Raw genomic sequence first — 25,169 nt, forward strand, 5'->3', positions numbered from 1 at the left:
TTCACTTGGTTTGTTTATTCCTTTTTAAGTATGTCAGAGAGAGAGAGAGAGAGAGAGAGAGAGAGAGAGAGAGAGAGAGCTTGATAGACAAGCTAGCTTAGATGGGTGGATGGATGGATGGATGGATGGATGGATGGATGGATGGATGGATGGATGGATGGATGGATGGATGGATGGATGGATGGATGGATGGATGGATGGATGGATGGATGGATGGATGGACAGATAGATGTAGATAGATATACGTAGATATAGCAAGCCTCACTTGGCGAAGATCAATAGTTATTTACTACTTCCAAGTGGCTCGAGACAAAGAAAAGAAAGAAGGCAAAAGAGAGAGGGTCAGTATGTGAGAGTCAAAGAGAGACGCTGAGTAACAGGGAAATCAATTCTGTGTACCAAAGAAAAAAAAAATCACCCAACACCAATGCTGCAAGGACATGAGAAAATGTCTGAGCTAAACAAAAAAAAAAACAATAAATGTCAAGCAATGTGTTATGTTATAATCACTTCATCCATCTTTTCATTGGTGTTGCACGCACCAAATGTTTGTGCTGCTTGGTTACTTAGTTATTCAGAGATAGTAATACCCGGTCTTGACTTGGATGATGTTGCCGGGTTACCAGCTACTTTGCAGAAGAAATGTCATCACACCTCTCTTAACCAAAGAATGTGTGGGAGGATAAACAAGGCAGGAATCAAACGCACGCGTGTAGGTGTCCGCCCGCCATGGTGAGTGTGCTGATAAAGGAAGGAAGGAAGAAAGGAAGGATGTTGGAAAGAAGGTGATAAGTTGAACAAACCTATCGAATGAGAAAAAGTGGTCTGAGGCCAAGACCTGGAAAACAAAATTATTTCTGCTGTTGCTTTGTCAGTTGCCTATGCTAGCTGGCTGTGGGTGGAAGTCAAGTATTGCCAGTAAATCTTCATACATCCAAACACAGTCCAAATTGTATGTTCGGGCCGCAGTAGGTTCTGGACTCCCTAGTAAATTAAAACTTTATGACCATGAATAAGTGTGAGACGTGGTTGAAAGATGTCACTCCATTCAAGTCATTATCAAGGTAGAAATTATGTTCAAATTATATCTAAATGAGTTAAATATTTTATTAGCAAATCTCAAATGACAGACACAACAAAAGAAAAACAAAGATATAATCTGTTGTACAGCTCTAACTCAAAATTGATAATCAATGTTATTTTCATGCAAAAGTGTGCCAATCAACACAAACAACATTGCTGATTTTATTTTAAAAAAAAAGGCTATTTGGTTTATTTTTGACGTGATGAAAAGTATTGATTTTGGAGATACAAGGATTTTGCCTCACACCGACAATATATGTATTAATTTATTTTAAACCTCATGGGCTTCTCCCGTATATGATAATGTATTATTTCTATTTTTTGTAAGGTTATCTTCACTACGTTGCGGTTGCATTATTTTCCCTTTAGACACATTAATTTAGCAGACAATTTGCTGTTCATAGTTGATAACTCCGTTGCGACGCGGTTAAAAGTGTACTGTACTACCACAGACATCTAATTTGGAGTAAGAAGAGAAACAAAATAATCAGCCACTATGAATTAGACATGGTGGTAGTTTTAACGCAGCCTTCTTGCTCAGCTGCTTTGTCTGTATTAAATATTTACACCAGCATCTTTATAGGCCATTGTTAATTACACATGACGACAACCAAAGGTCTCTTTCCAGAATTTGCTTGTCAACTTCAATTAGTTTATGCAGACTGCATTAGCGACGCCGATAGGTGATGTCATAAATTCCTTCTTCCAAAATGTTACCTGCGCCTTTTGTTAATCAGTTTCCATTTGCCATGTCTTGCTTTCTTATTTCAATGGCCAATCAGACCACGACTTGGTTAGCTTAATTCAGATTTAGTTTTTGTACAGGGTTTTGAATATTACATTTCTATTGCTTATGAGTCATCTTTGCAGGCTCTTGAATGTTATGTTGTTCTAAGATTCTGGCTTCATTTTTTCCTCAATCTTGGGTTTTTTCTTTGTCAGGCAACTTGTTTTTTTACAGTTCGAAAAATGGTCTAAATAAAAAAATATATATTTATTTTTCAGAGAATCCTGATATTTGACACAAAGTGGCCAATGTAGCAGTAGCCTGAATTAATTTTATTTATTTATTTATTTATTTATTATTTTACACAGGTTGGGCAATTTACTCTTAGAGATTATTTATTCACGTAACGCACACTAAATTTATGAGGTCTCCCGGGGTCAAAGAACAGGTGTTTTATTGTCCTTGACTGCAGAATTAATAATGCTACCAAATGTGTTTTCCATGCAAGTCCATCAACTAATAGAGTGGATCATATGTAATACTGAATTAGGTTATAAGATGAACTTTCCGTACTTTGGAATCTGAAGCTGTAAACGAGCTCCAACAATGCTACTGGATAAGATAAAATATCTCAGAGCTGAGAAATTGAATACCTGATATGGGACGCTGCCGTCCAAATGGAAGAAACCAACGCATTTATAAGTGAGTTGAGGGCAGTGGCCTTGTACGAAGGGTGGGGTGGGGGAGTCTAGGTAGTGTAAACACACAAGCATACATGGATTGGGCTAATATCCAGTTTGTTACTTCTCGCTTCAGCTACACGGCGGCTGCAACGCAATTTCTTCCAATTGACCTCACTGCCACTGGCACAATCACTCTCCACCGGCGACACAACGGCCCTGGAATACGGAGCAGTCTGCGCTGAAAAGAGGTGGGGATTGAACCGACCACGAAGCGGAAATGAGATGAATTAGAGAGCGAGGGGGAGGAGGCACGAGGAGGTGAAAGAGTGAATTTATTCGGTGGCGTAGTGGCAGTGACAAAGCACAACCATTTAGAGATCAGCTCAAGAGGAAATTACGAGCATTACAGCCAGCCCGGCTTGTTTCCGCACTTTTCTGTCTGGCTTTCAGTTGTTTCATTCTGACTGTTGGCATTAATGAAATGAAAATGTAAAACTATGAAGCTACTGCAAAACACACACACACAGATTTCCAGCCTCAGCTGGAATCGTGTCGGTGATTTAAACACGCATTACCACAATTATAAGATTCTGTCCGTATACAAATGTCGATAAGTAATGTTGCAATAACACAAACATGAGGGAATTGCCCAAAGGCCGGGAGGCAGAATTATGAGTCCAATAGTCCAGCCAAAGGCTAAAAGGTTTTATAACGGCAAAGGATTTCCAATAAAAGTGAAGTTGGAGCCCACTAAGAGCTGCACTCTAGTGTAATAGGATTAGTAGAAGTCGAGAGCACGGCCATCTTAACTCTTTATGTTGCAGAAATCGCTGAGAAGCATCTCTGCCATCGTCAATAAAGCTCTGCTGATGGAGCAACAAAGATCTTGACCTGCTTCATCACATGACCTGCAAGCGCGCACACACACACACACACACACACACACACACACACACACACACACACACACACGCATGCACGCACACACAAACACAGATGTGGCCGCCCTGTGGAGAAAGAACCAACCACAAGCTGTGGTTTCCATGTCCCCTCAACTTTGACAATATTCCCGGAAAGATGAGGAAAATGAGTATTACAGATGCGATTTAAATATTGAATTGCCTTTTGCCTCATTCTCCTTTCTGAGACAACCCCCCTGTCCCCTCTCCAAGTTCCCCTGCCGCCCTTGCTACTTTGCTTGCAGCAACTTCAGGGTGCCTGGGCTCTGTTTTTTTTGGTTTTTTTAAATTAAATTAGGCACAAGTGAGTTGATTGATTTGCGATCTGCTCTTTAGAGAAAACCAAGGTGCCAGGTAACATGAGGATTGGTGAAATATTGATTTATTTTTCCAAGGTGTAAAGTCACGGATGCTTTTTGTCCTTCATTCCTGTGATGCATTTCTTTCTCTGCCGTCCTGTGTTGGCTAAAACTGTCACAGTGAATGTTTGGCTCTCTATTAGAGACAGCAGATGTGCAGGGTATTCTCACTGGATATGTGTGTGGGAGCTCGTTGCTAACTTGGCATGTGCTCATGTTGTGTGACTCAGAGCACATACAGAATGTTTGAAGACACATGAACCTGCAGGATTTTTTTTTTTTAGCACACTTATTGACAATGCCATTTGTAGTTTGGTTTGAGCTTCCCCAAACTCCCAAAGGCTCAATGGGTCTTTCAAATTGAAAACATCACAGCAGATCCCCTGTGCTGTGGTACCATGATCCCCGCTCCTTTACCATATGAAGACAAACTGGGCTAGGGAAGGAGTAACCACTACTGGGAGTCCGACCGCTGGGGAACGGTGATTAATGAGTGATGGAATTGCAAGATTTATATTCACCACTCAGGGTAGGGAAGCTTGATGTAAATCAATCCCAGGTATCGAGAAGAATGGGGAGGGGGAGACAGGCAGCCGCTTCTTGGGGGACTGTGGGTATCTCTGAGCTAAGGTCATAATAAAAGCTAATTCAATATATTACTGCCGTATGTGAATGTATGCCGCCCGAAGACAAAAACGCTACACTGCCTCTACTTTTCAGAGGCCATGTCTTTTGACAGCTGGAGGTAAATAGATGAAAATAATTAACTTCTGCACATATTCTGGAAGTCAAAACAAATAATTTTGTGATGCTTATATTGGACTATTATTTGCATCTTGTTTTCTGACATACAGTATGTATACGCTCAAGCCATGTTTGATGTTTGATGATCATGCTAACATGTATTCTGGGTACTGTACTCGGGTTTTCTACATGATAAAAGTAAATTGTATAAAATTCCGTGCCAGTCAAAAATGTTTGCGTGTAACTAGTGCATTTTGCAATGTTATGATCTTGCAACACTAATGATGGCACATTAATATCAAATGGCGCCAAGACTGAGCTCGTCAACAACTGTCATGGTGACCCTGTTATTTGTTCCTCCACGCTCAGTCAGCTCGTCACTGTTCACTATGACTTCTGAGTCGAGTCCTAATTTTCAGCTCTCAAGAGTCAGCTCCGGCGCATGCTGTGACACTTGGGGAGGCCTTTCATGCCACTCTCACACACGGAGACTTTGTTTGCAGTCACACTCCGCCGGGACGTGCCATGAAAACAAAACGAGAGCTGCTTGGTTGCGGCTATCTCACTGTTGAAGCAGACGCACATATGTGATTAAGGGGATTCACACGTTGTGTCTTTCAAACAAACACTTATGGTAAACTACTGTGTAAACTATGGCACAAAGGAAGGATAAAATTAAATACAGAGTTTGGAAACTTAGCGACAGAACTGAATATGTAGGAGTGAGGGAGGCGGCATGAAAGATGCAAGGTGACTCAGAAATAAAAGGACAAGAACAAAGTGAGGTGACAGAGGAGATAGTACGAGAGTGAGACAGAGTGCAAAAGACAAGACAACGTGAGGGAAAGACTTGAAATGCAAAGAATCAGTCTTCACCAAGGAGATTTAGAATTCTTCTCGCCGTCCTGTCTGTGTATTGTCCGGCTTCTCGACTGTGAAGTTCGGCTTTTCTAAAGCTGTCACATAAGCATTCATTTGGGGCTTGAACATTTTCTTTTCCATTTCTGTTACTGCCTTTCGGAACTCAAAGTCCCTCTTTCTGCTCAGAGCACGGTTCTGCATGAGTGAGAGTTTTCACATCGTCCAACTTCAGTGCCAGCGTTCCCCCAATGGGGTCTGAAATAATATATATATTGAAAATCCACAGCTACTCTATAGATAATTTACAGTAAAGCTAATCATTCATAAACACACAGTGTGCCAATCCACCCGGTGATTCAATTCGAGCATGACTCCAACCAACTGCATTTGATGAAATACTCCAGCATCAAAAAAAAGACATGGGGTGAGTTTAATTAAACAATGCTAATGAGCAACTAATTGAAAGCTTTTCGATCAAAACAAGTCTGTAATTACCTGGAGCAGAGATGGATAATGAGCACACAACAATCACTGGCAGTCAGGCAACCCCACAGAGGCCTGAGCAGATCAATTCCCTTCTTATTAATAGACCACTCTTTTCTTTTTGCCTCCCAGACTCCCTTGGTGTGCTTGGCTGTGGCTCTTTCAAAGTAGCGTACCATTCAGATGACTGAGAAGTAACAAAGGACCTCAGTAGGAGGCACTTAAGGAGAATCCTTCATCAATCATGCTCAAAGGTGGAAAAGAACGCGCTATACTTATTCCGTTACAGTTCCACAACTCTTTGCTGACAGATCGTCAAGGTTGTTTGTCTTTCTGGCAAAACTCCTGGCTGCCGGGGTCAATGTCTTTGGAGAGCGCGGGAGTCACCATGTCAAAGTAGAGCTGATGTCAAGAAGTAAAGCGTAAACCGAAGCTTATTTCCAAAGTGCATCCCATCTGGGACAACACAGTTTGAGTGGGCATGTAGGCGTGACAGGTAAGTGTGTGAGCAAGGGATGAAAGACTGAAATATTACAAGTGTGAAATCCTACTGATAGACATAGAAGCCCAAGGGCCTGTTAGATAAGAAGGAAGAAACCATGACTGAAAGACAAAGGCATGAGAAAATGAACAGAACAGAGCAGCACATCTGAATAGAACAAATGGCCAGAAGGTAGAAAGTTAGCTGTGCGGGGCATGCAGAGATAAGAGAGATAAATAGATGGAAAGATTCTCTGGAATACTCTTCCTTTTGATCCCCCTAATTCAACAGACGCTATTTAGTCTGTTGACTTCTAGGGCCCCAACTAACGATTATTCTAATAAATAATGAATCAGTCGATTAATCAATTAACCGGATTGTTAAAATTTCAGTTTCCTTTCATTAAAAACAAGGTATTATTTGAAATTGACTATGCAGAAAATCCACAAAAGTAAAAGAATTAACATTCATTAATGGTTTGGTGTGCAAAATGCCTGCTAATAGGCGAAAATGATTTATTTTCATTCAACACAAAGTAAATGAGTGCTTTTATGATAAACTACAGACGTGAGAATATTTCCTGTGGAGAGGCTGAAATTATGAGGATTTGGGTCATTATAAATACAATTAGGTCAAAAAAAAACAAAAAAAGAATTGATTTATCATAATAATTGATGAATTGGATAATCGATAAGTGGTTGCTTAATCTCTATTGTTTCACCTCTAGTAATTAAAATATTAGATTTTGACTTTTACACAACACATACTACTAATAATTATTATCATCACTATTATTATTATTATTATTATTATTATTATTATTATTATTATTATTATTATTATTATTATTATTACCACCAAACTGAAAACTGCAGTGGGGCCGGTTCAAAGAAAATGCCTGGTGTAGAGCCATTTGCAAAATTCCCAAACACACAAAACAAGTCTTGCACTGGTGCAAAAATCACAATGTCGATTTTTACGCTTGATCACAGCTGCTCTGGCAATGAATATGGAGTCCTAAGAGTCTAAGCCAATCAAAGATTCATTAACAGAGTAATTAAGAGGTGTGGCCCTGCCCTGTTGCCTTATACACAACGCACGAGTACCCATAAGTCTGGCATATATCACAGCTGCATTTGAACAGCCAATATAAAAATCTCTGTATATGCATAAACACAGTACAAATACAGATAAATCCCCAAATACAGCACATTTCAACAATACCATGGCACAGATTCACCTCGTGTTCACGTTTGCTTCTGTCAAGTGATTTTAGTAAAGCTCCAGCTGCTCAAAATGGGATAAAACATCAGACCTGGGCTGGCAGCAACCTGCAATCACACAACATGCTTCTGCCTCTTTTCTCACCTCCTCTCATCTGCTTGCTTTTGCTTCCAGCCTCACAGCAAGGGGGAGGGCACGCCGATAAGGCTGCCTCCTCAGGAAATGGGCTATCACAGTTTGGCTATGCCTTTGCCTAGAATGTATGAAACAATTCAGTTCATCTGAAACTGAAAACCAGTCCGGGGTGTAGCGCCACCCAGCCTCTTGTTACCCGCGAGGAGCTAATGAGGACACGTGATCTAGATAATGGGTTCCGCTATATAAATGGCGTTATATACTGTCTTCAAACTTTTGACTGGTACTGTATGTGACATGTGAACAGAATAGTAACGATTGCCTATACCACTTAAGAAATCACTGGGGCAGTGGTGCAAATCTAAAGTTGAGAGTGGTTGACTGAAAAGTCAAGATTGGAAAATTTAAAACACTGTTTGTTCCCACTGGTGGATGTGATCATATCGGCTTAGCCAAAGTATGTTTTTCTGAATATCTTTATTAGATTTCTCCATGCAGCAAAGGTATACAAGATCAGTGATTTCAGAGCACCACCAATATTGGCAAGAAAATAGGTTTGGGCTGCATTTTTTTATATCTGCAATGCAGCATTATTTCAGTCAGAAAATAGAACAAAATAGAAAACGTGTATTGAATCATACCATACACTATTAAGATTCCCTCATCTGCAATTAGGGCAAATAAATATTTATTTTTGACAGACAGTTTTTCCCATCCTTAAAATGGAAGACAAAGTGTTGAAAAGAAACAAGAAAGAGGCTTCACGCCGTGTGTTTACATGCCTGGGAGACATGTTGCATGTCTGGGTTACACTGATGCTTTATGCTCTTTCTGGGGCACATCTCAACATGCCAGAGTCAAACTGGATCACAGATTAGGTACTCCGATCGGAACAGATGGTACTTTCACTCATTACCATTCAGGATCCTGTTTGATGGTGGAAAAAGAAGACAGTTCCAACAATTCGCAGGGTTGAAGACTTCAGCTTACAGAATTGTTTTTTTTTTAGCATTCTAAACAAGGTCACGTTTTATTAATGAAAATAGTCTACTTTGAAGTAGACTGTATAGCCTGAAGACCAAAAAAGGAAAGAGACTTCGGAGTGATTGACCCAGCTGACCTTGCAAAATATATAAATGTAGTATTATGAATATATGCTAAACTGCTGTATTACAATATTTAATACATCCATTTATTTCATAATAATTATTATTATATTAATATGTTTCTGTGATTAAAGTTTATCAATAAGGTACCAAGGTACAAACGTTTCTCCGGTTGTCGAAAAATATATTTTATACTTCTGATTTCATTATATTTTATGGCTTCAACCATAAAGGAAAAAACACATTAATTGGACGAGTAGTCCTAAATTATCGTTTATAACAGGGGTGTCAAACTAATTTTTTTTTGCGGGCTGCATTGTAGTCATAGCTTCTTTCGCAGGGACATTATGACTGTCAACCCAAATAAATGTATGAGCACCTCATAATATATACAGTAAAAGCTACAAAACAAACTGACAAATAACTCGTTTTCAAATCAGACGAGTAAAAACTGGTCAAATATTTAAAAGAAAAGATATTAAAAAGGAAGACAATTTGCAATTCTAGTAATGACACACAAATTTGATGCACAACTTGTCTTCGCGGGCCACATAAAATGATGTGGCGGGCCGTATCTGGCCCCCGTGCCTTGAGTTTGACACCAGTGGTTTATAATGTGGAAACGTCACCTATATCACCATTACTGATCAATTGGTGTAGACAACAGAGGGAGCAGCATGTTCCTTGATATGCTATATTGATATGCTATCTTGAGCAATGATACACCCAAAATGTCTGCCATAAAGAAGTACTCCACTGTTATGTATTCCTGGATGTGCTAGAGGATGGGAACTGATGATACATGAGTTTAGTTAGTAGAGCCTATAAGCAATATCAAATGAGTATTCTGGCTCCAATAGGCAGCATTGGCCCTCTGGGTCAAATAACAGGTCAAACCAAGACTTCCGAAGATGAAAGATCATTGCAGTCTCGTAACCCACTGGGTCTTACTATCATCACTAGATATGTTTTTCACAACATTGCCTTGGGATGGAATAAATGGACCTTTAGACCAAATAAATGGCTGGTCTGAAGAAGGCCTTGCTGCACTGCAATGAGGGCAGGACTTTATGAGTGGCTGCTGTTCAATAGTGATGACAATGTGATTTTATTTTAGTGGCCTCACCGTGACCTTTTCTGAATGTGACGTGAGCTCAGTCTTGAGCAGTAGCCACTGGAAAGATAGACAGTCAAGATGATGACTTCAGCTTGGATCACTTACACACAGGAAATGTTTTAAAATCAAGCATTTAACATCAGGAAGTTTAGAAAGGGGAACATCAACTTCTTATTGTTGATATTAGAACCCCCCCCCCCCTCCCCTCCACTAAAAAAATACAATTCAGCAAGTGCACAGAAGACTCAGGTATCCCATTAGCCTTTGAGTCGAAATGTCACTGGCTCCGCTGGCATTAACCCACCATCCAAACACAACACACACACACACACATGCAAACACACTTAGCAAACACCCAAAGATAAGGTGGAAGAATAAGCCGAAGGTCATATTGGACAATTACAATAAAACTATAATGGCTTTCTTCTCTCAGTCCCTGCTGGTCATGCAAGTTTGTCGAGACAACTCGAGATTCAAATGCTACAAATGACTGATGTTTGCAACTGAACATATAAAACTTAAAAAAGAAAGGTTTTTGGTGCGACAGCAAGACCGGTTTAGCACTAGCTGTAATGATGGCGGGGACGCCACACACACAATTGTTGACATCCACGTAGTGAGATATAAGTTCTGCTTCATTGACTCCCATCAAAGCAGTGAAGCACATTAATTACCATGGCGCAGAAAGAAGAAATGCCACAAATACTTCCACCACACATCAATCTGTACATATACAGTGCAAACAGTTCCATGAGCCTGCCAGATCAAGAAACATTGAGTAGTATAAGTGGTTGCAATTTCAAACCACCCACAGGGTCATGAATGCAACACAATGACTCTGAGCTATGACAAAATGGAATAAGAGTCATCTCAAACATATATATGTCTGGCCCTGAATTCTTTTAATGTTTGTATTTTTAACATTTAGTAGTACTATGAAAGGAGTGTTAATTGTTCCCAAGCAGCTTCACAACACATATCCAAACAACTCGCCATCTATTTATGTAGCAATCTGTTAAAGTATACACAGAGCACACATGCAGAGCTGCTTGGTCACACGGAATGATTTTTTTTTTTTTTGGCATAGATTAGTGTTCTGGCTGCGAGGGAAGGACAGGCCAATTTGTCAAGACAGAGCATGGAGCTAATCAAATGAAAGAAACGCCTACCAAAGTTAATATGAGCCAACAAACAGGACACCTCATTCATTAGTCTGCCTCTGTGGGACAAATTATTTCTCTGCTGACAGAAAGAACTTGACATCCATGCAATGACACACCAAGTACAACTTGTTCATCATGTGCTACTGATAATCTATGTTAGAAATAAAAATAAAAGTCAGACTCAACTTGTTAGGAAAAAAAAATGCTCAAGTGTTGACATAAATGATTTTTAACATTACAAAGTCACACACAAAGGGGGCGCTATCGAGAGATCTTGGATAGGGCGATGGTCATCACCACAGTTTGTGTATACGGTACTCATTTAAGAAAATCACCCTGGTACCACTAAGCAACTAAATTGAACATCACTAACTACCGCCCCTCCCAAATGCACACAATATATTTTGAGAGTGAGGAGCCATATTAAGGCTATGTGACTGGCAGCCACACTGAATGCGTTTGAATTAGCAATGACTCATTACACATGGCTCAGTGTAATGATGCAAAAATGAGACATAGTATTAAGTTCATTTGTTGCCATTTTGTCCATTTTCTGCAATGCTTGCTTTACGTTATCTGGGCAGTCATATGCAAGGTTTGTTGACATGGATACATCGTAATGCATGATGACCCCCAAAAAAAAAAATCAAACCTATATCCTTAAAACACAACAGCAACTTGACTGTAATTTCCGGACTATAAGACGTTACTTTTTGCGCAAGCTTTGGATTTTTCATGATTTTTATGACATTATTGTAAAATAATTTGTCACATAATAGAAATGAAGCCGTTTCATTCAAAATGGCTTATAGTCCGGTGCGGTTTATATATAAACAAAACAGGATGTGTGTGTATGTATATATATATATATATATATATAAAATCCTGTTTTGTCTATATATATATATATATATATATATATATATAGACAAAACAGGATTTTCTGCTAATTTTAACTAGTGCGGCTTATAGTCCAAAAATTACGGTAAATATAAAGTAAGACCAAACGCTTTCTAATTGGAAAAAAAAACGAAAGAGAGATCAGAAACTAAAAACAACAACAACAAAAACAAACCTGTTGGGTGCAAAAACGAGCGCTCAACCAGATTGGACAGTAACTTAAATTAGGAACTGGTGCTAAGCAATGATTCTGCAATGCACTCTGAAGAAACTCATGTGCTATCCCCAAAATGTCTTTGTGCTCAAATGCCTTCTTCATCTGATAATTTTTCCTCTTTCGCCCAGGGTGTCTGCCTGGGAGGCACTTCAGCATGAATCTCCCTTCGCTCTATCTCTTTGCCCATGTGCTGAATCAATTCTTAATAAACCATCTGAAGGCTTCCTCTGCTATACCTTTCATTTCCACCCCTCAAAGCTGCAGGGTAAATTAGCCTGCCAAGAGGATGAGAGCGTGCAAGCGGCAGAAGAAAGCACGAAGGGAGGAGGGGGTTGCAGGCACCCTACACCTACAATTAAATTAACAAATCTCTGTTCTTAATTAATCAGGGAATTACAAGTAGGTTTGGAGGTATGAGACGTGACTGACATGGCAAGTGCTTCTGCATTTGTTATGACTGCTGCAAATGAAAGCTAGGTAGAAACTATCCACAAAGCCCCCCCAGGCAGAAGAGCGAGACTGTTATCGCAAGTCTTTCTCGCCGTTATCTCCCTCTTCATTTTGTTCTTCCTCTCACAATTTTTGATGGTCTTCCTTCTTTCCATACGCTTCCATTTCCCTTACTCTGGCTTTCCGTTGATTATTCCCTATTATCCCTTCAATTCTCCTGCAATTCCATTCTACAATTTACTAGCTCTGAAACACCCCATATGCTTTCTAATGAGGTGTGGGACTGACAGCTGGATTAACCCATCGCTTTGTAATCGTTTCATTCCTGTGTTTTACCGTGTATGCGCGAGTAGGTGCATGCATAAATCCCAAGATGTGCGATATTTTGTGCATAGCCTTTCACAAAACTCACTTTCTAGCAGGGCGCTAAAGCATTGATTATCTCTACTGCACTAAAGTCAACCAACCAGAACAAAAAAAACTTCTCTCCGACACCGTTTCTGACATAAAATGGTCCAGGAGTAACATCCAAATGCAAATTTTGAACATGTCTGCTTTCCTGCCTGCCATTCTCTCAGTGTGGTACTCCTTCCTTCCCTCCTTTCTCCAGCGCTCTCACAGGCGCTTTTTCCCTCGACGGCCACCGGATTTCTTTTGTTTTTGATCATTCTCAGACTTAGAGCAATCCAACTTCTTTGCTTCAACAGTTTGCCAAGCCCAGAGGAGTATTGTAGGTCTTTTTATTACCTCCTTTGGCTCTTCTTCTAACGTGCTGAAAAAGACAATAGACAGACATAGCAGGCAAGAAGAAAGAAATTCTGCCCTGTGTGGTGTTCAAGGCATCGGCGCTCCAAAGCCTGAGCTATTATCACATAAGAAAAAAAGTATAGTCACTATGCCTGCAGTGTCACATGGTCAATTTCACTGCACTCTGCAGCTGTCCCACTAGCGGAGCTACAGGGAGGGGGGCTGCAGGGACATCCCCCCCCCCATCTTGAAATATTGTATGCTTGGAGCCCCAGGTGGCAGGGCAGAAAATTCACTTTTATTTTTTTTCTGGGATTTTTTTTGTAGGCACGTCTCATTGTTCGTGGTTGCAGCTAACAACGCTAATTGTCAGTCAACACTCTGGTTCAAGGGTTATATTTTCCAGCATTTTTTTGCAAAATGAGAAGGTGTTGGATTTGTATGTTCTTCACGGTACGTAAATTAAAAAATAAGTTTGTTTCTCAGTGTTTACTTGTAAACTGCAAATTACTGAGTGCACACAAACATTAAATCTTCTACTATAAATCAATTCAATTTTATTGAATTCTAGTGTCCTCTCACAATGAGAATGAATCTTAAAACTCAAAACATCTGTCTTGACATTAATCACGACACTGTTTGCAAAAAAGGAGATCTCTTACGCCTTTTGATTAATTACATGACTGACTTTGTGTTGGGCGACTTCAAGTCCTCCATGCTTTTCCTCCCGCATCCCCTGTGTTGCCTTCCCTTCCATAAGAATCAATTGTGCACTGAATTTAAGAAATTAATGTAGTCCATTCATACGGAGTTCAAGACTCAATTAGTGATCAGCAAACAGCCTCATCTCCTGGGGGGCTTCCATTGTAGCTTTCATTCTCCCATAACCAAGGCAAGGATTCTCCAAGCAAAGAGAATAACATATGAGATTGTAATGCTCTTGGAGTTTCCCCTGTCCACACTCCCCAAGAGATCAGATAAATGTCTTCTGGTTGATTAGAAGTGTGACGAACAGACATTAGCAATGTTGGTGTGATCCCTGACAAAATAATACAAGATGTATACTTGTAGTAACATTCAAAATCACGTCTATTGTTTCAGACAAGTACTTTGAATTAAAAGCGCAAAAGCTCTCGGGCAATCAATTGGTGTTGTCATTTTGCTGTTTTCAGACTACGGGCAACTCGAGGGTGCAGCTGCAATTGTTGACTCATCATTGCATTAATTGTCTTCACAGTGGCTTCGTTTCTAATTGAATCAATTAGGCTGTAATTAAAACGCCGCCAAAGCTAAACAGAGGCAGTGGGGGTGTAGGAAGCCCGTGGGCAGGAAGAGGAAGCCAGTGTTTCTTTGGGCTCAGGCCAAAGATAGGAGAAGTGGCAGGAGTGGAAAGCGGAGGAAAATAAATTCGAATTTGTTATGTAGCATCACAGAATTTTTTGGCTGTAAACTGTGTTCTTTGGTCCTTTTTTTTTTTAGAAATTGTGTCATTTGCTTAGTGGTTAGCACAGGGGTGTCAAACTCATTTTTTTTTGCAGGCCGCATTGTAGTCATAGCTTCTTTTGCAGGGCCATTTTGACTGTCAACCCAAATAAATGTATGAGCACCTCATAATATATACAGTAAAAGCTACAAAACAAACTGACAAATAACTCGTTTTCAAATCAGACGAGTAAAAACTGGTCAAATATTTAAAAAAACAGATAATTAAAAGTGAACACAATTTGAAATTCTAGTAATGACACACAAATTTGATGCACAATTTGTCTTTGCAGGCCACATAAAATCATGTGGCGGGCCGTATCTGGCCCTTGGGCCTTGAGTTTGACACCTGTGGGTTAGCACATCTGCCTTTCTGTCAAGAGGTTCTGGGTTTGCATCTCGTATCAGGCAACTTGTCTTGCGTGTATCGTTTTGCAATGGTATTATTTGGTAAATTTTCCCACACAGGGCCCGGCATTGGAAGACGGGGTGTGTAGAGTTTTTATATGTATGTGGGTCTAAAATCGACTGCATTTATGAAATTGTGCTTCAACCTCACTGAAGTTCGGTTTCGATATTTGGAGTCTTGTAAGAGTGTCCACTCTGTTATTACAGGCTATTTTAACAATGATCACACAACTACTAAACAGCTACTATGTTGATTCATTACTGTCTTATTACATTTTTCATCAAACCACACCAGACAAAACAGCCTTAACAAAATAAGTGCCCGTGTGTGTGTGCGTGCGTGCAAGAGGCAGACCAAAAGCCGCTAAATGTCCTTTTGTCATTTTACACCCTTCAAAGTCCATACAGACCATCTGTGCATTCGAGTACTAGTTCAAGCAGAGCTTTTAAATGCATTTAATGTCTGTGGGAGTGCCATAACCTTCGTCTTGTTGTACCCCCAAAGGCCCGTCAGACCAAGGCAGGAGGTCTCTTAATGTAGCAAGCAGATGACAAGGATACAGAGTTCAAGCACACCATGGAGTAACCCAATCTACAGGAAGCCACCCCACCAGTTTTGACTCTCCTCTCACCATACTTTGCCCCTTCTTTCAAAACAAAGTGTGGAGATGTCAAAAAAAGTCATTAAAAATAATGGCCTCCACCTGCTTGTTTTATTTCTTCCACCCTTTTCTGCCCCATCATCTCCTGCTTGCCTTTCTAATGAGCGATTTGAAAAAGGCTGGAGGACGCTCGCTACCTTAGCACACACAGCACGTTCAACCTTATACCGGCAAGTACAAGAAAAAAGACCAAAGTACATACATTTTGCAAAGTATTGATTTCCCAGGAACGTTGGTGTTTAACATTTAAGCTTATATGGCCAACTTAATTCAGCCAGCATGGAATCAATTCCAGTTCACTGTGTAGGTGTAAATGTGAATAATTGTTTCTCTCTCGATGTGACCCTGCAATTGACTTACGACCAGTCCCGGGTGTAATCTGGATTTCCCTCACAGTATATCCTGGTGACCCTGAACAGGATAAATAGTTGAAAACTGATGAATGTAGCGATGGCTATATGACATTCTTAAAATTTTAGTTTTGCGTTTTTCAGCTTTCAAAAAGATCGGCAGAAACTGCGCGCATCCATCATCTGTTATAAGTGTAACACTCAACACCTCCCACCACCCCAAATCACCCACCCTCCTTTCAGCAAACCACCCACACCCACCCGTCTGTCGGTATCCTCATAAATCACAAATGTCTAGACCTGAAGAGGGAAATAAAATGCCCAAGCATGTGTCTAAATCATCAAAATGGGCCTGTCTGGAAAATCCATGTACGATTCTTTAAACGTATTGTATGACTGCGGGACATTTTAACGGATTATTTCTAACAGTTCCCAGTGGTCCCATCACCCAAAGAGCATAAAGACGACCATTCGTGTAGAGTCTTCAGAACTTTCAACAAAAGCAAACTTGGTTTCTCATCTAGATAATTGCAATTCTATGACAAATGAATGTGTTCACTGTACATCTGCGTCTTGGCAAAAACGATATGATGTTTACAACAGGAGGTGCAGACAGAAGAAGAATTTCTGGTGCTATTTCATAGATCAGCAATTAAACTAACATTTAGATTTAGAAAAAAAAACACACAACAGAGAAAAAGGGGATTTTGCAAAAGGTAAGTGGAAAATGTGAACCTATAAATCTGCCAATAAAGACAAACAAAAAACAATAAAAGATTTAAGTCAGAGCCAAACGTGGCCAAAGGAGGCTGTATTTCAACAATATCCAATCTCCGCACGGGTGCTCGGCTACTATCGACCCAGATAATGCTGCAGTCTGTGTCATGCGACTCAGGGCAAAAGGTAAGCAGGAAATCAAAACAATGCAATTCTCTTTGAGGATAGAGTGGAGAGAAAACTGAGACATCGTCTATCCCAGCAGAGTGGTGCGCTCCTTTATTCATCCTCCTGTGAAACGATTTTTCAAAGCATACCACTATGCCCAAATCAAAGACTTATGTACTTTGCGGTTCTGCTGTAATGACTCTCAGTAGGAGGCAAAATAAACACACTTTGGTTCTTCAATAAGTCCTCATCTGAAAGCCGCGTGCATCAAAGAAAAATATAATTGCAATAAAAACGATAAGCTTCAAAATAATGTTGATTATCTCTCATTAATTAAGAGAATCTTCTCATGTAGTGACCCCTGGTCACCTACTTTACTGATCTGGTACATTATGAATGCAAAATCTCATCCGCCATCTTTAGCGTTTCCTCATAAAAGGCAGAAAGGACTGTGTGGTAGTGGACAGAATGAAGGCGTAGGTCACAACGATAGACCTTCAGTTTCAGTAGGACTTGAGATATTCCTACCTCAGTTGAATGGCAGAATATTGTGTGTTTAAGTGTGTGGGTGGATGTAAAATCTACAAGAATACAAGCAATCATGATGAATAGCAGCTTTTCAAGGACGTCATTAGTGCTAATTGTAACAAAACAATCTAAAGTTTGTTCAAATAAAGTAGTGCCTGCAGAAAAAAAGTCAAATATATTTGACGAGAAGCTTCACAGTACACATTAGCAGCCAGAGCCATAGCAGAGCAGGTCTTAATGTGTAATTCTTGTGATGGGAAAATGAAGCTTCAATTTTGCTTCATGAACCGGTTGTTGTGTTTTTTTTATTAGATCACATGCTCTCAACATTGGGCAGAAAGTACACTGACTTGCCGTTTCTTAAACCACTTTATTTAGCCCAACAGTGCCATGAAGAGAAGTAAATAAAAAATACAATTAGTTCATGAAGCACATTTGAAGCTTCATTTGGCCATCACCAGAACTACACTGCATACAACATTTCCATATCACTCTGGACAGACCACCAAACTAAGCGTATAAAGTTAGTTATCCATAAAATAAAATGAGAGTTTAACATTTCTAATCACGCATCTTAACATAAATAAGTGGCAGTGGTGGGTGGCTCGATTCAAATATTTATATTCATCCCAAGTCAGTATCAACATGTACTGGCATGATAAGATCGATACAGAAGTTCCAGTTTCGCTCTTGTATGCGGCACTCAATCAGGCGTCGGCCAGGTTGCCAGACTCATCGCTTCTATCGCAGCCCTGAGGAGGCACAGTTCGCATCCCTCCATCCCCCCTCCCCTCTTGTGTTGTGAGGTCACCAGAGTCTGCCATGTGACTTCCAGGAGCAGCGCAAACAAGCAAGCCTCCACCTTGTCTCCACACACCCATGCATTCACAGAAATACGGAGAAGCTTGCCGGACTCAAAAAGCCTTTGGGGATTGTTTAATTGTTTTCCCTTAATTTATTGCATTTTCGCCAGTTGTTTGTGTGTTTTTTGCAGAAAGAGAAATGATGTGCACTGAAGCAGAGAAATGCTATTTTTGTATTGAATTGCCTGAACACTCTTTTTACTTAAAAGTAATGTTTCTCAAACGTTTTGTTGTGAAGTCATAACCTTGAATAATTTATGAAAGTGAAAAGAAATCAAGAATCTCCAATGAAGGTAGAATTTGTAATTATTTTACATGGTAATTTCTAAACAGAACCTGGGACGCTGCTGACAATATGTGAAATAAATTATCTTCTATTTACCAAAAAATATGCAGTATCGCGCACCACTAACATCAACAGAATGTCTTTCAACAATGCTCATCTTCCAATTCCATTCAAACACACAACTTCAGTCACACACATAAAAGACAGCACACCACTCAATTCAAACACAGCAGAATGACCCACTAAGATGTCACCACGATTCCTGGAGCAGAATCAACAATGGAGGAGGACATTGGATAAGAATTGGTTAGCTGGCAGTGAAACTTGTCTGGGCCAAGTTACACATTGTTTTTCATTTGTAGGACACGAAATATCACAGCATTGTAGTATAGTACATGAAAATATTTTAAATGTACCATATTTCACTTGATAAAATGGAACTAAGTAGCAAAAGTGTGCCTCTCTGTCTTTGTGAGACAAATGTTGTTGTTTTTCTGATGGTCTGGGCTAACTTCTGAAGACCTGATTACTGTACATGGAAGTTATGAGGTTGCTTGACCTGCAAGCAAATTACTCCATGGCAGGAAAAATGCATTCAAAGCAGACGTCAATTTGAGCTTTTTTGTTCATCATGATGACTTTACCATACGTGTAGTACTTTTTCCCCTTTAAGTATAACCTTTTAATAAAAACATTTGACATTGGATAATTATAGGGAAGGTGTAGGGAAATAGGAAGAGCCTATCATTATCTCAGAGTGTGTGTGTGTGTGTGTGTGTGTGTGTGTGTGTGTGTGTGTGTGTGTGTGTGTGTGTGTGTGTGCGTGTGCGAGCAGAAAAGCTTTCATAGATCTAATAAAAAGAAGTAAGTATCCAACATGCTTGATTACAACTGTCAACTGTCTTTCCAGAGACAAGAATATCGATTACTCAATGATTTACAGCGCCATTACTATTCTGTGCAGGTGTCGTTCGGATACATTTCTGCATGAAAGACAAATTCACAAGTGTCACTTTTTCCAGACCTATGGAAGCTAAATCAAATCGCTCATTACACTTGCGGATTTCCGATGATTAAAGCCAGGAGTTCACCTGAATCACATAACCTTTGAACTCTAATCATAACCACACTATCACACACACGCACGCTTGTGTTCGGGCCATTTTTGTGCATCAAAGTAACTCCAAATGATAAATACATTATTGACCGCGTGTCTAGATTTTCCTCATCCTGGCGAAGGTCCTAGATCTGTCCTTTCCATTAATCCCCAAGTGGCTAACATGCATGTCCATGTGAGTGTGTGTGCTTTAATCAGGTTTTGGGAGCATGGATCTGTTTCTACTGGGACCTCTTGCAATTTGGGTATCAAAACCCAAAAAAGAAAACCACGGTTAGCATTATTGGAAACTTGTCAGATATCGGTCCCCATGTCGGAACTACGACACACATGCTTGTTCACGCCAACGGACAATAAAAATAACATATAGTAGCAAAAAAGCATTCGAGCTTGAACTGCTCTAAGCTAGGAGTTTCCATATACGGTCCTCGAGGACTGCTAACTAGCATGTTTTAGATATTTGCCTCCTCCAGCACATCTGATTCAAATGATCAGAATTGTTGAGTCTGTCAACACATGTTGAACAAAGGTGGAACATCGGCCAAAAACGCAGTACCTCTGAGGGAAGTTGTACAAAATGGGTAGGCTAATTACGAATGCACGGAAGGTCACCGACTTAAAAAAATAAAAAGACCAGACACAGCCACGGAATTACATTGAGATGGACGAAGCTATTAAGGCCACGGGTTGCCAAGACTGTGAAGCAGGCCATGTCATTAATTTAATTTAACACTAGCGAACAAAGTTGTACATGTTCTAGTCAAAGCAAACAACAGCAGATCTTCTTGGAGACAACCAGTAGCAATTTGCATGACTGGGTACCATGACCCATTTTTGGGTGTCCGAGCTCTTCAGTGCTCATAAACATACTGGACACTGAAATGGACCAGCAAGCTAATTTCTTTTGGCAAGACTCAAGAATCTGTCCTGATCAATAAAGTTTTATTTGATGAGAGTTCAGTCAGTAGTATTTTAGAGTAGCGGTGCGTGTGCAAAGTGTCCGTGAAAAGAAGTCAGTGGGTGGGATTCCAATGAGGAGCTTCGTGAGCATACGGTCCCCTCGATACATGGAAACCAGAACGTGTGTGTCTTGGCATTATTCCTGCCCCCAACTGACAGTTTTAGGTTAAACAATGTTATTATTAAAGCCCTCCCAGACCTCCACGCTTCCCTCCATTGTCACCCTTAGAGTCAATAAATCAAGTGTCTGAAGTGTGTCTACGTATATCCCTTATGGTATGCTTGCATCTGGCCTCTGCAGCTACAGTATGTTCTCAGGCACACGTGAAGGTGAAATGCAGCTTGACGTGTGTGTGTTTGTGCGTGTGTGTTAAAGTTAAAATATTCCTTTTTGTGTGATTGGCATGTATTTGACATAATGAGCCAAACATACCGAAGGTTTGAACTTGCAAAAAGAGTAGTGGTGGACCATAAAAAATGAAGCTTCAAATTTGCTTTTGAACCAGTTGTACAATTGGTTCATGAAGCAAATATGAAGCTTCATTTTTCCCATCACTAAAAATTATGCATGGACTTGATTGCTCATGCAAACAAATGTGGACGCTTCTTTTCTCACCAGGCCAGTTGATTTACATGTTCTGATAAGAAATTAAACAATAAACAAATTAATTTAGCGCAACACAATGAGGTTAATCAAACCTGAGATGAATTGCAATGGCTGACCTTCCCTATTTAAATAGCACATCAGAAAGGCGTGTGCATGTGTGTGTGCGCGTGGGTCTTGGCATCATTCCTCACAGTACACAAAGCATTGCCAATGTAGCAGAGGAGGTGGAGGCACTTTTCCCAATGTAAACATTTTTGAAATGCACTTCAACACTTCTTAATCCGTCACTTCAAACTTTGCTTTGCGCTTGAAGTTGTCTTCCAAATGAGCCATGGCCAAAAAACCACTTTTACACCTGTTGCCAACAGCGCGCACAATACAATAGAGTGAATGAAATGGCAATATTAGACAAATAGCATATAGGTTCTTTTGGGGGTGCCCATTATTTGCAATCATAGTAAATCCGGCCAAATGACTCTAAGACATGGAGTTATTTGACCAAAAAAAAAAGGTTTCAAATTGATTTGGACCATTTTTTAAAAACCAACAAAAATATAAACAACCGTTTACGGAAGAGGATTAGTGAAGTGAAGAAAAAAAAAACGAGGGGTGACAGGATTCTGACTTTTTTCTCAGAATTCTGACTTTAAATCATATCATAATCATAAAGTCAGAATTCTGAGAATAAAGTCAGAATTCCCACCTTCTGACTTTAAAGTCAGAATTCTGACTTTAAAGTCAGAGTTCTGAGAATAAAGTCAGAATTCTGAGAATAAAGTCAGAATTCTGACTTTAAAGTCTTTAAAGTCAGAAAGTGGGAATTCCGACTTTAAAGTCAGAATTCTGAGAAAAAAAGTCAGAATCCTGTCACCCCTCGTTTTTTTTTTGTTCACTGGCCCTAATCCTCTTCCGTAACACCGTACCATTTCGTTGCATTAAACTAAAATGCAAAATTAATTCTGATATCATGCCACAAGTCCCATAATTAGATGCTGTAAATTTAGAAAGGGCACAAAAAAGGGATTGAAGTAAATTAATAACTTGAGTTACCACATACACAGTCCTTTTAGATTGTCCACCATTGTTTCAGGCATGAGTGCATCTGACTGAGACCAAAGTGTATCATTGTTAAAGGATACAAGGCAGCAATACTCATATTATGACTTGTTTATGATTGTAGTGACACCCCCTGCTGGACCAAAGAGTTCACTACCACAAAGAAAGCAATCTCACGTCTAACAAGTGTACGCCTGTCATCCAATGTCATTTGCAGCCAAGAATCAACAGGATGAATTTTAAGACCGAGATCACTGCTGAAAAATGTCTACCTCTCACAATCTACACACTTATGCACACTGGAGGGAATTTGGACAGCTGTCTCCTAACTAGGATGATCCCGGGCAAAAAAAATTAGATACATACCTGTATACTGTGCAGTTGCTGACAACAGAGGTGAGACACAAAAGAACTATTGTATGCCCACAGCTAAACAATACAGCTGAGCAATGAGGGGGGAAAAAAGCAAAGGGATCAATAGAGAATTGCAATTAGCCCACATTGGCAGGAGCGGTGCCAGATTAGACACAGGATGTCGATTCCATTTCCTGCACTATCGGCTCGAAAACTTGCTGGGCTGGCTGTGTAATTGCAGCAACAAACGGAATCGCTTAAGACGTCGCGGTGTGATCGTGACAACGTATACTGTTAGATTAATCAATGTGGGGGTGAGAGGGGCGACCATGTAATGATATTCATATTGTACATGACTACTTCAGTTTCCACCATGACTCACATACATCATGTGATTAAATAAGTTAAACCCCAATTATAAAAAATAATCTGATATTCTTCTCATCACGCGACAGCAGGAATAGATTTCTCTTCTATTTGACTGCATTCTAAAGAAATGCATGCTTACCTTTACGTATGGCCTGGCCTTGAAGTATATCCCTTGGAATCAAGATGGAGTAGAAACTTTGTGAGAAGCCTGGTCGACAGTGACCTTTAGATGAAGGCTGGCCATTATTCACCTGGAAGGAATTGAACAGTGTGAGATGCTAATAATTGTAGAGTTTTTATTTTATTTTATTATTTCTTTGGTGCGGAGGCTGAACTGAAAGCATCAGGTAATAGTTGGCAATAAAGACTCAATGGTGGGGTTAACTGTCAAAAAAAAAAAGAAATCCATACGAGACTAAACAAATGAGGGTGCACATAGTGCGCGCTAACACAGCACAGAGCATGCGGCAAAAGTGGTTCAGGGAAGTTGACACTGCATGTGCCTAGAGTCCTAAATGAACAAACTTCATATCTATTAAAGCTATTCCCAGTGTCTGTAAATTAAATAACATAGCCCTGGGCATTAGAGCCACTGATAGTCACATTTCGGCGTCAAAGCTGGTGGCTGCATAGTGATGAATTAGAGCGCAGGGCATGGGGGGGGGGTAATAATGTTGGAGCACGCCGTTTTCTACATCACATACTGATAGTAACATCCTTGAAAATAAGCGATGACGAGGGTGTCGAAAGAACTCGATAGGTATAGTTGATGTCCTGCACCAATACGACCATTTCGAAAATGTGCAGCGATAAGTTGGACAAAGTGGGGGCGATTGCACGCCACGTTAACTACTAGAAGAGTTAAACACCAGATAGAGTGTGAACTCAAATAACCATTTCGCCCCGTAAATGCGCCGTGTTGCAGCTATATCCGCTTGATTCCGTACTTGCACCCTTTCATCGCGACAGATCAGAGCTTCGGGGGTGATCAATTCTAGCATCAATTAATATAGGATCTATTGTAGTTGTCTATTTGCCAAGTAAAAGTCATTTTGAAGCTGGCTGCAAAGTCATAATGATTGTGAGAAATCCGCGCCATCGCAGACGCGCACAGAGCGGACTGACTCCATCCAAACGCGTGACTTTATTCAGTATAAGGGTTGACACTTTGAAACGGCACCTAATATGCCCCTTAAAAAACTGCCACTTAGCAAAAAAAAAAAAAGAATAAAGAATCAATCTCACCCGGAATGTGTCAAGAAGAAGGGCTGCTGTCAGGACCAAAGCCAGGTCAGTCCTCATCGCGGCGGAAGAAGCGAGCGACTGCCACAGCAGCCTGGGCGAGGAACCAAAAAAAAGAAAAGGGGAAGCACTAAATCTTCTTCCCAAACTGTATCACGTCTCCTTTTCCTTTCCACTGTGGGGTCAGACTGTGTCGGAAGCTTCCTTGCTTGTGGGAGTGCAGCAACTCCTTAGTTTGCGCGACTCTTGTGTGCAGGTGAGCGCTTCACTCGGCACCAAAGCGCAGTCAGCGTCAGACACCGAGCTTCCCTCACAGCCTTCACAGCCCACACACACGCACACACATACAAACACACACACATATACACTATATACACACGCGCGCGCGCGCACACCACGCCCCTCCCTCTTAACACATGCACTTAAAGCAACTCCACCGGCCACGCTACTCTGCATTAGGTTTTTTTTTTGCATCCATCTCACTTTTCATCAGCAGGCCTACACTTTTGCAAGCTTTTGGTATATGAGACCCCATTCAACAAAGGGAAACGTAATGTGGTT

General features: G+C 40.4%; 1 protein-coding gene across 1 annotated transcript in view; it reads right to left on the reverse strand.

The window, feature by feature from the left end:
* Positions 1-24,946, reverse strand: part of LOC119119173 (cadherin-4-like) — a 155,234-nt gene extending 130,288 nt beyond the window's left edge. Inside the window, exons 1-2 of the mRNA XM_037245690.1 lie at positions 24,612-24,946; positions 23,506-23,617 (exon numbers count right to left, since the gene is read on the reverse strand). Of these exons, the coding sequence (XP_037101585.1) occupies positions 23,506-23,617; positions 24,612-24,668 (169 nt within the window). The 5' untranslated portion in view covers positions 24,669-24,946. The remainder of the gene's footprint in view (positions 1-23,505; positions 23,618-24,611) is intronic.
* Between the last annotated feature and the right edge of the window lie 223 nt (positions 24,947-25,169).

The sequence above is a fragment of the Syngnathus acus genome, chromosome 2 (genome assembly GCF_901709675.1).
Source record: "Syngnathus acus chromosome 2, fSynAcu1.2, whole genome shotgun sequence".
In the NCBI taxonomy this organism is placed as follows: Eukaryota; Metazoa; Chordata; class Actinopteri; order Syngnathiformes; family Syngnathidae; genus Syngnathus; species Syngnathus acus.